This window comes from Cherax quadricarinatus, chromosome 85, assembly GCF_038502225.1.
Source record: "Cherax quadricarinatus isolate ZL_2023a chromosome 85, ASM3850222v1, whole genome shotgun sequence".
Taxonomy (NCBI): domain Eukaryota; kingdom Metazoa; phylum Arthropoda; class Malacostraca; order Decapoda; family Parastacidae; genus Cherax; species Cherax quadricarinatus.
The window spans coordinates 12,491,811-12,507,184 of NC_091376.1; the positions used below are offsets into that span (position 1 = coordinate 12,491,811).

The window sequence follows — 15,374 nt, forward strand, 5'->3', positions numbered from 1 at the left end:
ACGTCAAGTATTAAAAACCATTTGTCTCCATTCACTCCTATCAAACACGCTCACGCATGCCTGCTGGAAGTCCAAGCCCCTCGCACACAAAACCTCCTTTACCCCCTCCCTCCAACCCTTCCTAGGCCGACCCCTACCCCGCCTTCCTTCCACTACAGACTGATACACTCTTGAAGTCATTCTGTTTCGCTCCATTCTCTCTACATGTCCGAACCACCTCAACAACCCTTCCTCAGCCCTCTGGACAACAGTTTTGGTAATCCCGCACCTCCTCCTAACTTCCAAACTACGAATTCTCTGCATTATATTCACACCACACATTGCCCTCAGACATGACATCTCCACTGCCTCCAGCCTTCTCCTCGCTGCAACATTCATCACCCACGCTTCACACCCATATAAGAGCGTTGGTAAAACTATACTCTCATACATTCCCCTCTTTGCCTCCAAGGACAAAGTTCTTTGTCTCCACAGACTCCTAAGTGCACCACTCACTCTTTTTCCCTCATCAATTCTATGATTCACCTCATCTTTCATAGACCCATCCGCTGACACGTCCACTCCCAAATATCTGAATACGTTCACCTCCTCCATACTCTCTCCCTCCAATCTGATATTCAATCTTTCATCACCTAATCTTTTTGTTATCCTCATAACCTTACTCTTTCCTGTATTCACCTTTAATTTTCTTCTTTTGCACACCCTACCAAATTCATCCACCAATCTCTGCAACTTCTCTTCAGAATCTCCCAAGAGCACAGTATCATCAGCAAAGAGCAGCTGTGACAACTCCCACTTTGTGTGTGATTCTTTATCTTTTAACTCCACATATATATATACATATATATATATGTATATATATATATATATGTATATATATATATATATATATATATATATATATATATACATATATATATATATATATATATATATATATATATATATACATACATATATATATACTTACATATATATACATACATACATACATACCATACATACATACAATATATATATATATATATATATGGTATATATATATATATATGTATGGTAGAGTTATAATTGAAAGAATTAAGAGTAAGACAGAGAATAGGATAGCAGATGAACAAGGAGGCTTTAGGAAAGGTAGGGGGTGTGTGGACCAGGTGTTTACAGTGAAACATATAAGTGAACAGTATTTAGATAAGGCTAAAGAGGTCTTTGTGGCATTTATGGATTTGGAAAAGGCGTATGACAGGGTGGATAGGGGGGCAATGTGGCAGATGTTGCAAGTGTATGGTGTAGGAGGTAGGTTACTGAAAGCAGTGAAGAGTTTTTACGAGGATAGTGAGGCTCAAGTTAGAGTATGTAGGAAAGAGGGAAATTTTTTCCCAGTAAAAGTAGGCCTTAGACAAGGATGTGTGATGTCACCGTGGTTGTTTAATATATTTATAGATGGGGTTGTAAGAGAAGTAAATGCGAGGGTCTTGGCAAGAGGCGTGGAGTTAAAAGATAAAGAATCACACACAAAGTGGGAGTTGTCACAGCTGCTCTTTGCTGATGACACTGTGCTCTTGGGAGATTCTGAAGAGAAGTTGCAGAGATTGGTGGATGAATTTGGTAGGGTGTGCAAAAGAAGAAAATTAAAGGTGAATACAGGAAAGAGTAAGGTTATGAGGATAACAAAAAGATTAGGTGATGAAAGATTGAATATCAGATTGGAGGGAGAGAGTATGGAGGAGGTGAACGTATTCAGATATTTGGGAGTGGACGTGTCAGCGGATGGGTCTATGAAAGATGAGGTGAATCATAGAATTGATGAGGGAAAAAGAGTGAGTGGTGCACTTAGGAGTCTGTGGAGACAAAGAACTTTGTCCTTGGAGGCAAAGAGGGGAATGTATGAGAGTATAGTTTTACCAACGCTCTTATATGGGTGTGAAGCGTGGGTGATGAATGTTGCAGCGAGGAGAAGGCTGGAGGCAGTGGAGATGTCATGTCTGAGGGCAATGTGTGGTGTGAATATAATGCAGAGAATTCGTAGTTTGGAAGTTAGGAGGAGGTGCGGGATTACCAAAACTGTTGTCCAGAGGGCTGAGGAAGGGTTGTTGAGGTGGTTCGGACATGTAGAGAGAATGGAGCGAAACAGAATGACTTCAAGAGTGTATCAGTCTGTAGTGGAAGGAAGGCGGGGTAGGGGTCGGCCTAGGAAGGGTTGGAGGGAGGGGGTAAAGGAGGTTTTGTGTGCGAGGGGCTTGGACTTCCAGCAGGCATGCGTGAGCGGGTTTGATAGGAGTGAATGGAGACAAATGGTTTTTAATACTTGACGTGCTGTTGGAGTGTGAGCAAAGTAACATTTATGAAGGGATTCAGGGAAACCGGCAGGCCGGACTTGAGTCCTGGAGATGGGAAGTACAGTGCCTGCACTCTGAAGGAGGGGTGTTAATGTTGCAGTTTAAAAACTGTAGTGTAAAGCACCCTTCTGGCAAGACAGTGATGGAGTGAATGATGGTGAAAGTTTTTCTTTTTCGGGCCACCCTGCCTTGGTGGGAATCGGCCGGTGTGATAATAAAAAAAAAAATAAATATATATATATATATATATATATATATATATATATATATATATGCAAAACAACCACTCTGAAAGAATAGAGAAATTCCAAGCGCTTTCGTGACTACTCACATTATCAAGGAACTATGAAAGTGAAGCATCCAAGGAAGCTATATAAGAGGTCGGCCAGCACCTCACTATATATATATATAAGCTTCCTTGGATGCTTCACTTTCATAGTTCCTTGATAATGTGAGTAGTCACGAAAGCGCTTGGAATTTCTCTATTCTTTCAGAGTGGTTGTTTTGCATATTTTGAAATCACCTGTTTACTGTGATCTTATTGCATATATATATATATATATATATACAGTGGACCCCCGGTTAACGATTTTAATCCGTGCAAGAGGGCTCATCGTTATGCGAAATAATCGTTATGCGAATTAATTTTCCCCATAAGAAATAATGGAAATAAAATTAATCCGTGCAAGACGCCCAAAAGTATGAAAAAAAATTTTTTTTACCACATGAAATGTTAATTTTAATACACACAAACTGAAAAAGGCATGCACAATTACATGACACTTACTTTTATTGAAGATCTGGTGATGATTGATGGGATGGGAGGAGGGGAGAGCATTATCTTCTTACTGTTTAGAAGGGGAATCCCCTTCCATTAGGACTTGAGGTAGCAAGTCCTTTTCTGGGGTTACTTCCCTTCTTCTTTTAATGCCACTAGGACCAGCTTCAGAGTCACTGGACCTCTGTCGCACAACAAATCTGTCCATAGAGCTCTGTACCTCCCGTTTCTTCAAGACTTTCCTAAAATGGGCCATAACATTGTCATTGAAATAGTCACAAGCACGGCTTGCAACAGCTGTGTCAGGGTGATTTTCATCTATAAAGGTTTGCAGTTCAAACCACTCTGCACACATTTCCTTAATCTTTGAAGTAGGCACAATGGATTCCACAACTGGCATAGGCTTCTCAGGGTTAGCCCCAAACCCTTCAAAATCTTTCTTAATTTCCATACTAATTCTCACCCTTTTTACCACAGGGTTGGCACTAGAAGCTTTCTTGGGGCCCATGGTCACTTATTTTCCAGAAACACCACCGAAAACACTGTAATAATACGAAATATTCCGAGTGTATGCTTGGATGTTACCGCGGAGGCTGGCTGGTAAACAATGGGACGGCCGGCACATGTGAGGGCACATTGGACGCGTCTCGGACGAAAATCGGTATGCGGGTTTTTAATCGGTATGCGGGGCAAAAATTTTGCGATAAAAGTAATCGTTATGCGGAAAAATCGCTATGCGATGCCATCGTTATGCGGGGGTCCACTGTATATGAGGAAGTAGGTTGGTAGACAGCAACCACCCAGGGAGGTACTACTGTCCTGCCAAGTGAGTGTAAAACGAAAGCCTGTGATTGTTTTACATGATGGTAGTATTGCTGGTGTCTATTTTTCTGTCTCATAAACATGAAAGGTTTCAGGTACGTCTTGCTACTTCTACTTACACTTAGGTCACACTACACATACATGCACAAGCATATATATATATATACACACCCCTCGGGGTTTTCTTCTATTTTCTTACTAGTTCTTGTTCTTGTTTATCTCCTCTTATCTCCATGGGGAAGTGGAACAGAATTCTTCCTCCGTAAGCTATGCGTGTTGTAAGAGGCGACTAAAATGCCAGGAGCAAGGGGCTAGTAACCCCTTCTCCTGTATAAATTACTAAATTTAAAAAGAGAAACTTTCGTTTTTCTTTTTGGGCCACCCTGCCTTGGTGGGATATGGCCGGTTTGTTGAAAAAAAAAAAAATATATATATATATATGAGGAAGTAGGTTGGTAGACAGCAACCACCCAGGAAGGTACTACCGTCCTGCCAAGTGAGTGTAAAACGAAAGCCTGTAATTGTTTTACATGATGGTAGGATTGCTGGTGTCTTTTGTCTGTCTCATAAATATGCAAGATTACAGGCATGTCTTGCTACTTCTACTTACACTTAGGTCACACTACACATACATGTACACGTTTATTTATACACACTCATCTGAGTTTTCTTTGATTTTATCTTAATAGTTCTTGGTCTTCTTACTTTTCCTTTTATATCCATGGGGAAGTGGAATAAGAATCTTTCCTCCGTAAGCCATGCGTGTTGTAAAAGTCAACTAAAATGCTGGGAACAATGGGCTAGTAACCCCTTTTCCTGTAAAGATTACTAAAAAGAATAAGAAGAAGAAAATTGTCAAAGTGGGAAGTCTGAATGTGCATGGATGTTGTGCAAATGATAAGAAAGAGATGATTGTGGATGTTATGAATGAGAAGAAACTGGATGTCCTGGCTTTAAGTGAAACAAAGCTCAAGGGGGTGGGAGAGTTTCAATGGAGAGGAATAAATGGGATTAGGTCAGGGGTTTCAAATAGAGTTAGAGCTAAAGGAGTAGCAATAATGTTGAAGGATAAGCTATGGCAGGAAAAGAGGGACTACAAATGTATAAATTCAAGGATTATGTGGAGTAAAATAAAGATTGGATGTGAAAAGTGAGTTATAGTAAGCGTGTATGCACCTGGAGAAGAGAGAAGTGTAGAGGAGAGAGAGAGATTCTGGGAAATGTTGAGTGAATGCGTGGGGAGTTTTGAATCAAGTGTGAGAGTAATGGTGGTTGGGGATTTCAATGCTAAAGTGGGTAAAAATGTTATGGAGGGAGTAGTAGGTAAATTTGGGGTGCCAGGGGTAAATGTAAATGGGGAGCCTTTAATTGAGCTATGTGTAGAAAGAAATTTGGTAATAAGTAATACATATTTTATGAAAAAAAGGATAAATAAATATACAAGGTATGATGTAGCACATAATGAAAGTAGTTTGTTAGATTATGTATTGGTGGATAAAAGGTTGATGGGTAGGCTCCAGGATGTACATGTTTATAGAGGGGCAACTGATATATCGGATCATTATTTAGTTGTAGCTACAGTTAGAGTAAGAGGTAGATGGGAAAAGAGGAAGGTGGCAACAACAAGTAAGAGAGAGGTGAAAGTGTATAAACTAAGGGAGGAGGAAGTTCGCGCGAGATATAAGCGACTATTGGCAGAAAGGTGGGCTAGTGCAAAGATGAGTAGTGGGGGGGGGGGGTTGAAGAGGGTTGGAATAGTTTTAAAAATGCAGTATTAGAATGTGGGGCAGAAGTTTGTGATTATAGGAGGGTGGGGGCAGGAGGAAAGAGGAGTGATTAGTGGAATGATGAAGTAAAGGGTGTGATAAAAGAGAAAAAGGTAGCTTACGAGAGGTTTTTACAAAGCAGAAGTGTTATAAGAAGAGCAGAGTATATGGAGAGTAAAAGAAAGGTGAAGAGAGTGGTGAGAGTGCAAAAGGAGAGCAGATGAAAGAGTGGGAGAAGCATTGTCAAGAAATTTTAATGAAAATAAGAAAAAATTTTGGAGTGAGTTAAACAAGTTAAGAAAGCCTAGGGAAAGTATGGATTTGTCAGTTAAAAACAGAGTAGGGGAGTTAGTAGATGGGGAGAGGGAGGTATTAGGTAGATGGCGAGAATATTTTGAGGAACTTTTAAATGTTGAGGAAGAAAGGGAGGCGGTAATTTCATGCACTGGCCAGGGAGGTATACCATCTTTTAGGAGTGAAGAAGAGCAGAATGTAAGTGTGGTGGAGGTACGTGAGGCATTACGTAGAATAAAAGGGGGTAAAGCAGCTGGAACTGATGGGATCATGACAGAAATGTTAAAAGCAGGGGGGGATATAGTGTTGGAGTGGTTGGTACTTTTGTTTAATAAATGTATGAAAGAGGAGAAGGTACCTAGGGATTGGCAGAGAGCATGTATAGTCTCTTTATGTAAGGGAAAGGGGACAAAAGAGATTGTAAAAATTATAGAGGAATAAGTTTACTGAGTATACCAGGAAAAGTATACGGTAGGGTTATAATTGAAAGAATTAGAGGTAAGACAGAAAGTAGGATTGCGGATGAGCAGGGAGGCTTCAGAGTGGGTAGGGGATGTGTAGATCAAGTGTTTACATTGAAGCATATATGTGAACAGTATTTAGATAAAGGTAGGGAAGTTTTTATTGCATTTATGGATTTAGAAAAGGCATATGATAGAGTGGATAGAGGAGCAATGTGGCAGATGTTGCAAGTATATGGAATAGGTGGTAAGTTACTAAATGCTGTAAAGAGCTTTTATGAGGATAGTGAGGCTCAGGTTAGGGTATGTAGAAGAGAGGGAGAATACTTCCCGGTAAAAGTAGGTCTTAGACAGGGATGTGTAATGTCACAATGGTTGTTTAATATATTTATAGATGGGGTTCTAAAAGAAGTACAGTGGACCCCCGGTTAACGATATTTCTTCACTCCAGAAGTATGTTCAGGTGCCAGTACTGACCGAATTTGTTCCCATAAGAAATATTGTGAAGTAGATTAGTCCATTTCAGACCCCCAAACATACACGTACAAACGCACTTACATAAATACACTTACATAATTGGTCACATTCGGAGGTAATCATTATGCGGAGGTCCACTGTAAATGCTAGGGTGTTCGGGAGAGGGGTGGGATTAAATTATGGGGAATCAAATTCAAAATGGGAATTGACACAGTTACTTTTTGCTGATGATACTGTGCTTATGGGAGATTCTAAAGAAAAATTGCAAAGGTTAGTGGATGAGTTTGAGAATGTGTGTAAAGGTAGAAAGTTGAAAGTGAACATAGAAAAGAGTAAGGTGATGAGGGTATCAAATGATTTAGATAAAGAAAAATTGGATATCAAATTGGGGAGGAGGAGTATGGAAGAAGTGAATGTTTTCAGATACTTGGGAGTTGAAGTGTCGGCGGATGGATTTATGAAGGATGAGGTTAATCATAGAATTGATGAGGGAAAAAAGGTGAGTGGTACGTTGAGGTATATGTGGAGTCAAAAAACGTTATCTATGGAGGCAAAGAAGAGAATGTATGAAAGTATAGTAGTACCAACACTCTTATATGGATGTGAAGCTTGGGTGGTAAATGCAGCAGCGAGGAGACGGTTGGAGGCAGTGGAGATGTCCTGTCTAAGGGCAATGTGTGGTGTAAATATTATGCAGAAAATTCGGAGTGTAGAAATTAGGAGAAGGTGTGGAGTTAATAAAAGTATTAGTCAGAGGGCAGAAGAGGGGTTGTTGAGGTGGTTTGGTCATTTAGAGAGAATGGATCAAAGTAGAATGACATGGAAAGCATATAAATCTATAGGGGAAGGAAAGAGGGGTAGGGGTCGTCCTCGAAAGGTTTGGAAAGAGGGGGTAAAGGAGGTTTTGTGGGCGAGGGGCTTGGACTTCCAGCAAGCGTGCATGAGCGTGTTAGATAGGAGTGAATGGAGACAAATGATACTTAGGACGTGACGATCTGTTGGAGTGTGAGCAGGGTAATATTTAGTGAAGGGATTCAGGGAAACCGGATATTTTCATACAGTAGGACTTGAGTCCTGGAAATGGGAAGTACAATGCCTGCACTTTAAAGGAGGGGTTTGGGATATTGGCAGTTTGGAGGGATATGTTGTGTATCTTTATACGTATATGCTTCTAAACTGTTGTATTCTGAGCACCTCTGCAAAAACAGTGATAATGTGTGAGTGTGGTGAAAGTGTTGAATGATGATGAAAGTATTTTCTTTTTGGGGATTTTCTTTCTTTTTTGGGCCACCCCGCCTCGGTGGGATACGGCCGGTGTGTTGAAAGAAAGAAGACATTTCATTTATATTCATAATGATCCTAGAGCAGAGTACATGGTCATACTAGTTCTAAAATACATGGTCCTACTATTCCTGGAGCAGAGTATATTGTCATATGGTCCTGGAGCAGAGTATATAGACCTACTGGTCCTGGAGCAGTGTGTACAGTCCTACTGGTCCTGGAGCAGAGTATATTGTCATACTGGTTCTAGAGCAGAGTATGTGTCTAGTAGAACTTTAAAGTTCATAAAGTTCTACTAGACATACACACTGGTTGTAAGCAGTGGTCATGTTCTTAGCACAATGGTGCTCCATGGTCAACAATGACAGAGCAAAAAATTCTCACCTCAGCAAAAGCAGTGCGAAACTCTCCACCAGGAGCCATTCCTAGTTGCTTGGTTATGTGAGCAGATACAGAGAGTAGGAGAAGGTACAAAATCCCTTGAATCTTCCCATGCTGACGCAGAATCATCTGCATCTTTTCTGGAAAAAAATAATTATAATAAAAAAAGGTATATTTTTAAAAAAAGTTATTAAAATTTGATTCATTTTTAAAAGTACAGCAGAATGGCAATTTTGTTCCTGAAAACCAGTGTGTAGTCTAATCCACTGTTAATTTATCTAAATGTACAGATGAATAGATTTATTATTATAATCAAGGGGGAAGCGCTAAACCCGGAGGATTATACAGCGCCTGGAGGGGGATGTGGAAGGCATTCAGGCTTAATTCGGGGAACTGGAGCACAGATCCAATTCCCTAAATCAAGAGCCCCTCACCAACATCAAGGAACCTTCCCTGAGGGGACAGATGAATAGAGTTCTCTTCCAGAGACCTCAAAAAAAGCCATGCAATTCCTACACTTAACAAGTTTCTCAATTCATAATATTTCTTCATGCATTATACTTATATTTTACATGTCTACTGGAACAACTCTTATTGTTTTCATTCAAATGTTTAAAATAAATCAGCATCAAGAGTTTCATATCCTCGCCATACAAGGAAATACATCACTTAAATATAATACAATAATGCTGGTTAGTAGTAAAGTATTTGTAATGTGTAGATTACTAATACAGTGGACCCCCGCATAACGATCACCTCCGAATGCGACCAATTATGTAAGTGTATTTATGTAAGTGCATTTGTACGTGTATGTTTGGGGGTCTGAAATGGACTAATCTTTTTTTTTTTTTTTTTTTTCAACAAGTCGGCCGTCTCCCACCAAGGCAGGGTGACTAATCTACTTCACAATATTTCTTATGGGAACAAATTCGGTCAGTACTGGCACCTGAACATACTTCTGGAGTGAAAAAATATCGTTAACCGGGGGGTCCATTGTATATTCATGAGGAAGCACTGAACAGGTTGAGGACACGCTGCACCTGGACAACAGGAGGCAATCAGGTTTGAATTAACAAATGAGAGGGTAGCACAAATTCCAAAAATCATGATCCCTTTACCACCATCAAGGCAACCCCTCTGAAGGTCTAGAATGAAGGAATAATGATGAAAACAATTAAATATTAATGCCAATATTTTAATCACAAACAAGTGCAATATTTACTCACTGAAGTCGAGACTTCTCGATTCCTCAAGAATGGTTTCTTCATCCAACTGTAAGATAGCTGTACGTGCTTTGCAGAGCTCCACTACAACAATATCTGGTTTTACAAGTCTTATGGTCTGAAAGGATCATTTCCCACCATAGTAGAGTGAGCCAAAAAGAGACAATTAGTTTTATTGAGAATAATCCTAATTTTTCATATATAAAATACATTGTTAAAGTTTATTAAGCTTCACAGAGTTCATTACTTCATGCATACATTCCATCCTGTGTGACGGAAAATGAATTGGAAACAAAGCTAGCAACTGTTCCCATGATGAACCTATCATTTTTTTTTCTACTTATTCAAACAGTTGATATATTCTTTACACTAGTGAATACTTTTAATAAAATTCCCATGTTAGCTTAAGTCTTGATCATAGGCATAATATGGGTATGGTAAAAATATTACCACACTAATGCTATGCTCACACTGCACCAAACCTATGACTAATATTTTTATAAGTAAATGTCACATTTTAATTTGTAAACAACACTGTGAAGAAAATAAGCCCATAAACATGCTAATTTCTTACATTTGCAACATCTTCTTGACTTTCTCTTGAAAAGTGTGCTGTTCCAACCAGGAAGACGGAGCTTCCCTGAGCATTATCAAGACGGGTGACAGTGTCTGGCATCTCCAGAGAGCTCGGAATCCGACTGACAACAGCTAACTTGGGCTGAGACAGGGAAACCAAGGGTTCTTTCTCACTATGTTCATCATTATCTTCCACATCACTGTCACAACCAGATGGACTTCCTGAAAGTAGGTAAAAATCTACTGGTACAGAATTATCCTCTATTATAATCATATCACGACAATCCCATCACTATCAACCTCAAATACCATTACTAGTCACCCTTTTACCCCCTACTAGTTCATTAAAATAAGGATTTTATATTACAGTACAGGGGGCCCCAACATATTCAACACCCTCTTTTCAGATTCCACATTTTTGGTGGTTTTCAACTGAGTTATTGTTCATTATGTTTGGTGCTTTTCCCACCATTTTTTGCACAATGGTGTGTAAGGGAAGGGCAACTGTCACCATATTTTAAGGTAAGTTTTTTTTTTTTTTTTTTTTTTTTTTTTTTCAACAAGTCGGCCGTCTCCCACCGAGGCAGGGTGACCCAAAAAAGAAAGAAAATCCCCAAAAAGAAAATACTTTCATCATCATTCAACACTTTCACCACACTCGCACATTATCACTGTTTTTGCAGAGGTGCTCAGAATACAACAGTCTAGAAGCATAAACATATAAAGATACACAACATATCCCTCCAAACTGCCAATATCCCAAACCCCTCCTTTAAAGTGCAGGCATTGTACTTCCCATTTCCAGGACTCAAGTCCGACTATATGAAAATAACCGGTTTCCCTGAATCCCTTCACTAAATATTACCCTGCTCACACTCCAACAGATCGTCAGGTCCCAAGTACCATTCGTCTCCATTCACTCCTATCTAACACGCTCACGCACGCTTGCTGGAAGTCCAAGCCCCTTACCCACAAAACCTCCTTTACCCCCTCTCTCCAACCCTTTCGAGGACGACCCCTACCCCGCCTTCCTTCCCCTATAGATTTATATGCTTTCCATGTCATTCTACTGTGATCCATTCTCTCTAAATGACCAAACCACCTCAACAACCCCTCTTCTGCCCTCTGACTAATACTTTTATTAACTCCACACCTTCTCCTAATTTCCACACTCCGAATTTTCTGCATAATATTTACACCACACATTGCCCTTAAACAGGACATCTCCGCTGCCTCCAACCGTCTCCTCGCTGCTGCATTTACCACCCAAGCTTCACACCCATATAAGAGTGTTGGTACTACTATACTTTCATACATTCCCTTCTTTGCCTCCATAGATAACGTTTTTTGACTCCACATATACCTCAACGCACCACTCACCTTTTTTCCCTCATCAATTCTATGATTAACCTCATCCTTCATAAATCCATCCGCCGACACGTCAACTCCCAAGTATCTGAAAACATTCACTTCTTCCATACTCCTCCTCCCCAATTTGATATCCAATTTTTCTTTATCTAAATCATTTGACACCCTCATCACCTTACTCTTTTCTATGTTCACTTTCAACTTTCTACCTTTACACACATTCCCAAACTCATCCACTAACCTTTGCAATTTTTCTTTAGAATCTCCCATAAGCACAGTATCATCAGCAAAAAGTAACTGTGTCAATTCCCATTTTGAATTTGATTCCCCATAATTTAATCCCACCCCTCTCCCAAACACCCTAGCATTTACTTCCTTTACAACCCCATCTATAAATATATTAAACAACCATGGTGACATTACACATCCCTGTCTAAGACCTACTTTTACCGGGAAGTAGTCTCCCTCTCTTCTACACACCCTAACCTGAGCCTCACTATCCTCATAAAAACTCTTTACAGCATTTAATAACTTACCACCTATTCCATATACTTGCAACATCTGCCACATTGCTCCTCTATCCACTCTATCATATGCCTTTTCTAAATCCATAAATGCAATAAAAACTTCCCTATCTTTATCTAAATACTGTTCACATATATGCTTCAATGTAAACACCTGATCTACACATCCCCTACCCACTCTAAAACCTCCTTGCTCATCCGCAATCCTACATTCTGTCTTACCTCTAATTCTTTCAATTATAACCCTACCGTACACTTTTCCTGGTATACTCAGTAAGCTTATTCCTCTATAATTTTTACAGTCTCTTTTGTCCCCTTTCCCTTTATATAAAGGGACTATACATGCTCTCTGCCAATCCCTAGGTACCTTCCCCTCTTTCATACATTTATTAAACAAAAGTACCAACCACTCCAACACTATATCCCCCCCTGCTTTTAACATTTCTGTCATGATCCCATCAGTTCCAGCTGCTTTACCCCCTTTCATTTTACGTAATGCCTCACGTACCTCCCCCACACTTACATTCTGCTCTTCTTCACTCCTAAAAGATGGTATACCTCCCTGACCAGTGCATGAAATTACTGCCTCTGTTTCTTCCTTAACATTTAAAAGTTCCTCAAAATATTCTCGCCATCTACCCAATACCTCCATCTCCCCATCTACTAACTCCCCTACTCTGTTTTTAACTGACAAATCCATATTTTCCCTAGGCTTTCTTAACTTGTTTAACTCACTCCAAAATTTTTTCTTATTTTCATTAAAATTTCTTGACAGTGCCTCTCCCACTCTATCATCTGCTCTCCTTTTGCACTCTCTCACCACTCTCTTTACCTTTCTTTTACTCTCCATATACTCTGCTCTTCTTATAACACTTCTGCTTTGTAAAAACCTCTCATAAGCTACCTTTTTCTCTTTTATCACACCCTTTACTTCATCATTCCACCAATCACTCCTCTTTCCTCCTGCCCCCACCCTCCTATAACCACAAACTTCTGCCCCACATTCTAATACTGCATTTTTAAAACTATTCCAACCCTCTTCAACCCCCCCACTACTCATCTTTGCACTAGCCCACCTTTCTGCCAATAGTCGCTTATATCTCACCCGAACTTCCTCCTCCCTTAGTTTATACACTTTCACCTCCCTCTTACTTGTTGTTGCCACCTTCCTCTTTTCCCATCTACCTCTTACTCTAACTGTAGCTACAACTAAATAATGATCCGATATATCAGTTGCCCCTCTATAAACATGTACATCCTGGAGCCTACCCATCAACCTTTTATCCACCAATACATAATCTAATAAACTACTTTCATTACGTGCTACATCATACCTTGTATATTTATTTATCCTCTTTTTCATAAAATATGTATTACTTATTACCAAATTTCTTTCTACACATAGCTCAATTAAAGGCTCCCCATTTACATTTACCCCTGGCACCCCAAATTTACCTACTACTCCCTCCATAACATTTTTACCCACTTTAGCATTAAAATCCCCAACCACCATTACTCTCACACTTGATTCAAAACTCCCCACGCATTCACTCAACATTTCCCAAAATCTCTCTCTCTCCTCTACACTTCTGTCTTCTCCAGGTGCATACACGCTTATTATAACCCACTTTTCACATCCAATCTTTATTTTACTCCACATAATCCTTGAATTAATACATTTATAGTCCCTCTTTTCCTGCCATAGCTTATCCTTCAACATTATTGCTACTCCTTCTTTAGCTCTAACTCTATTTGAAACCCCTGACCTAATCCCATTTATTCCTCTCCACTGAAACTCTCCCACCCCCTTCAGCTTTGTTTCACTTAAAGCCAGGACATCCAGCTTCTTCTCATTCATAACATCCACAATCATCTCTTTCTTATCATCTGCACAACATCCACGCACATTCAGACTTCCCACTTTGACAATTTTCTTCTTCTTATTCTTTTTAGTAATTTTTTTTTTTTTTTTTTTTTTTTTCAACAAGTCGGCCGTCTCCCACCGAGGCAGGGTGACCCAAAAAAGAAAGAAAATCCCCAAAAAGAAAATACTTTCATCATCATTCAACACTTTCACCACACTCGCACATTATCACTGTTTTTGCAGAGGTGCTCAGAATACAACAGTCTAGAAGCATAAACATATAAAGATACACAACATATCCCTCCAAACTGCCAATATCCCAAACCCCTCCTTTAAAGTGCAGGCATTGTACTTCCCATTTCCAGGACTCAAGTCCGACTATATGAAAATAACCGGTTTCCCTGAATCCCTTCACTAAATATTACCCTGCTCACACTCCAACAGATCGTCAGGTCCCAAGTACCATTCGTCTCCATTCACTCCTATCTAACACGCTCACGCACGCTTGCTGGAAGTCCAAGCCCCTTACCCACAAAACCTCCTTTACCCCCTCTCTCCAACCCTTTCGAGGACGACCCCTACCCCGCCTTCCTTCCCCTATAGATTTATATGCTTTCCATGTCATTCTACTGTGATCCATTCTCTCTAAATGACCAAACCACCTCAACAACCCCTCTTCTGCCCTCTGACTAATACTTTTATTAACTCCACACCTTCTCCTAATTTCCACACTCCGAATTTTCTGCATAATATTTACACCACACATTGCCCTTAAACAGGACATCTCCGCTGCCTCCAACCGTCTCCTCGCTGCTGCATTTACCACCCAAGCTTCACACCCATATAAGAGTGTTGGTACTACTATACTTTCATACATTCCCTTCTTTGCCTCCATAGATAACGTTTTTTGACTCCACATATACCTCAACGCACCACTCACCTTTTTTCCCTCATCAATTCTATGATTAACCTCATCCTTCATAAATCCATCCGCCGACACGTCAACTCCCAAGTATCTGAAAACATTCACTTCTTCCATACTCCTCCTCCCCAATTTGATATCCAATTTTTCTTTATCTAAATCATTTGACACCCTCATCACCTTACTCTTTTCTATGTTCACTTTCAACTTTCTACCTTTACACACATTCCCAAACTCATCCACTAACCTTTGCAATTTTTCTTTAGAATCTCCCATAAGCACAGTATCATCAGCAAAAAGT

The 15,374-nt window shown here is 39.9% G+C and overlaps 1 protein-coding gene across 8 annotated transcripts in view; it reads right to left on the bottom strand.

Annotated features, from left to right (window-relative positions):
- Nucleotides 1-15,374, bottom strand: part of LOC128703181 (traB domain-containing protein) — a gene marked incomplete at its 3' end in the record, with an annotated part of 40,348 nt that overhangs the window by 5,351 nt on the left and 19,623 nt on the right. For all 8 annotated transcript variants that reach the window (XM_070103405.1, XM_070103404.1, XM_070103403.1 and 5 more), the window contains 3 exon segments: nt 8,600-8,736; nt 9,823-9,937; nt 10,394-10,617. In XM_070103405.1, coding sequence (XP_069959506.1) covers nt 8,600-8,736; nt 9,823-9,937; nt 10,394-10,617 — 476 coding nt within the window.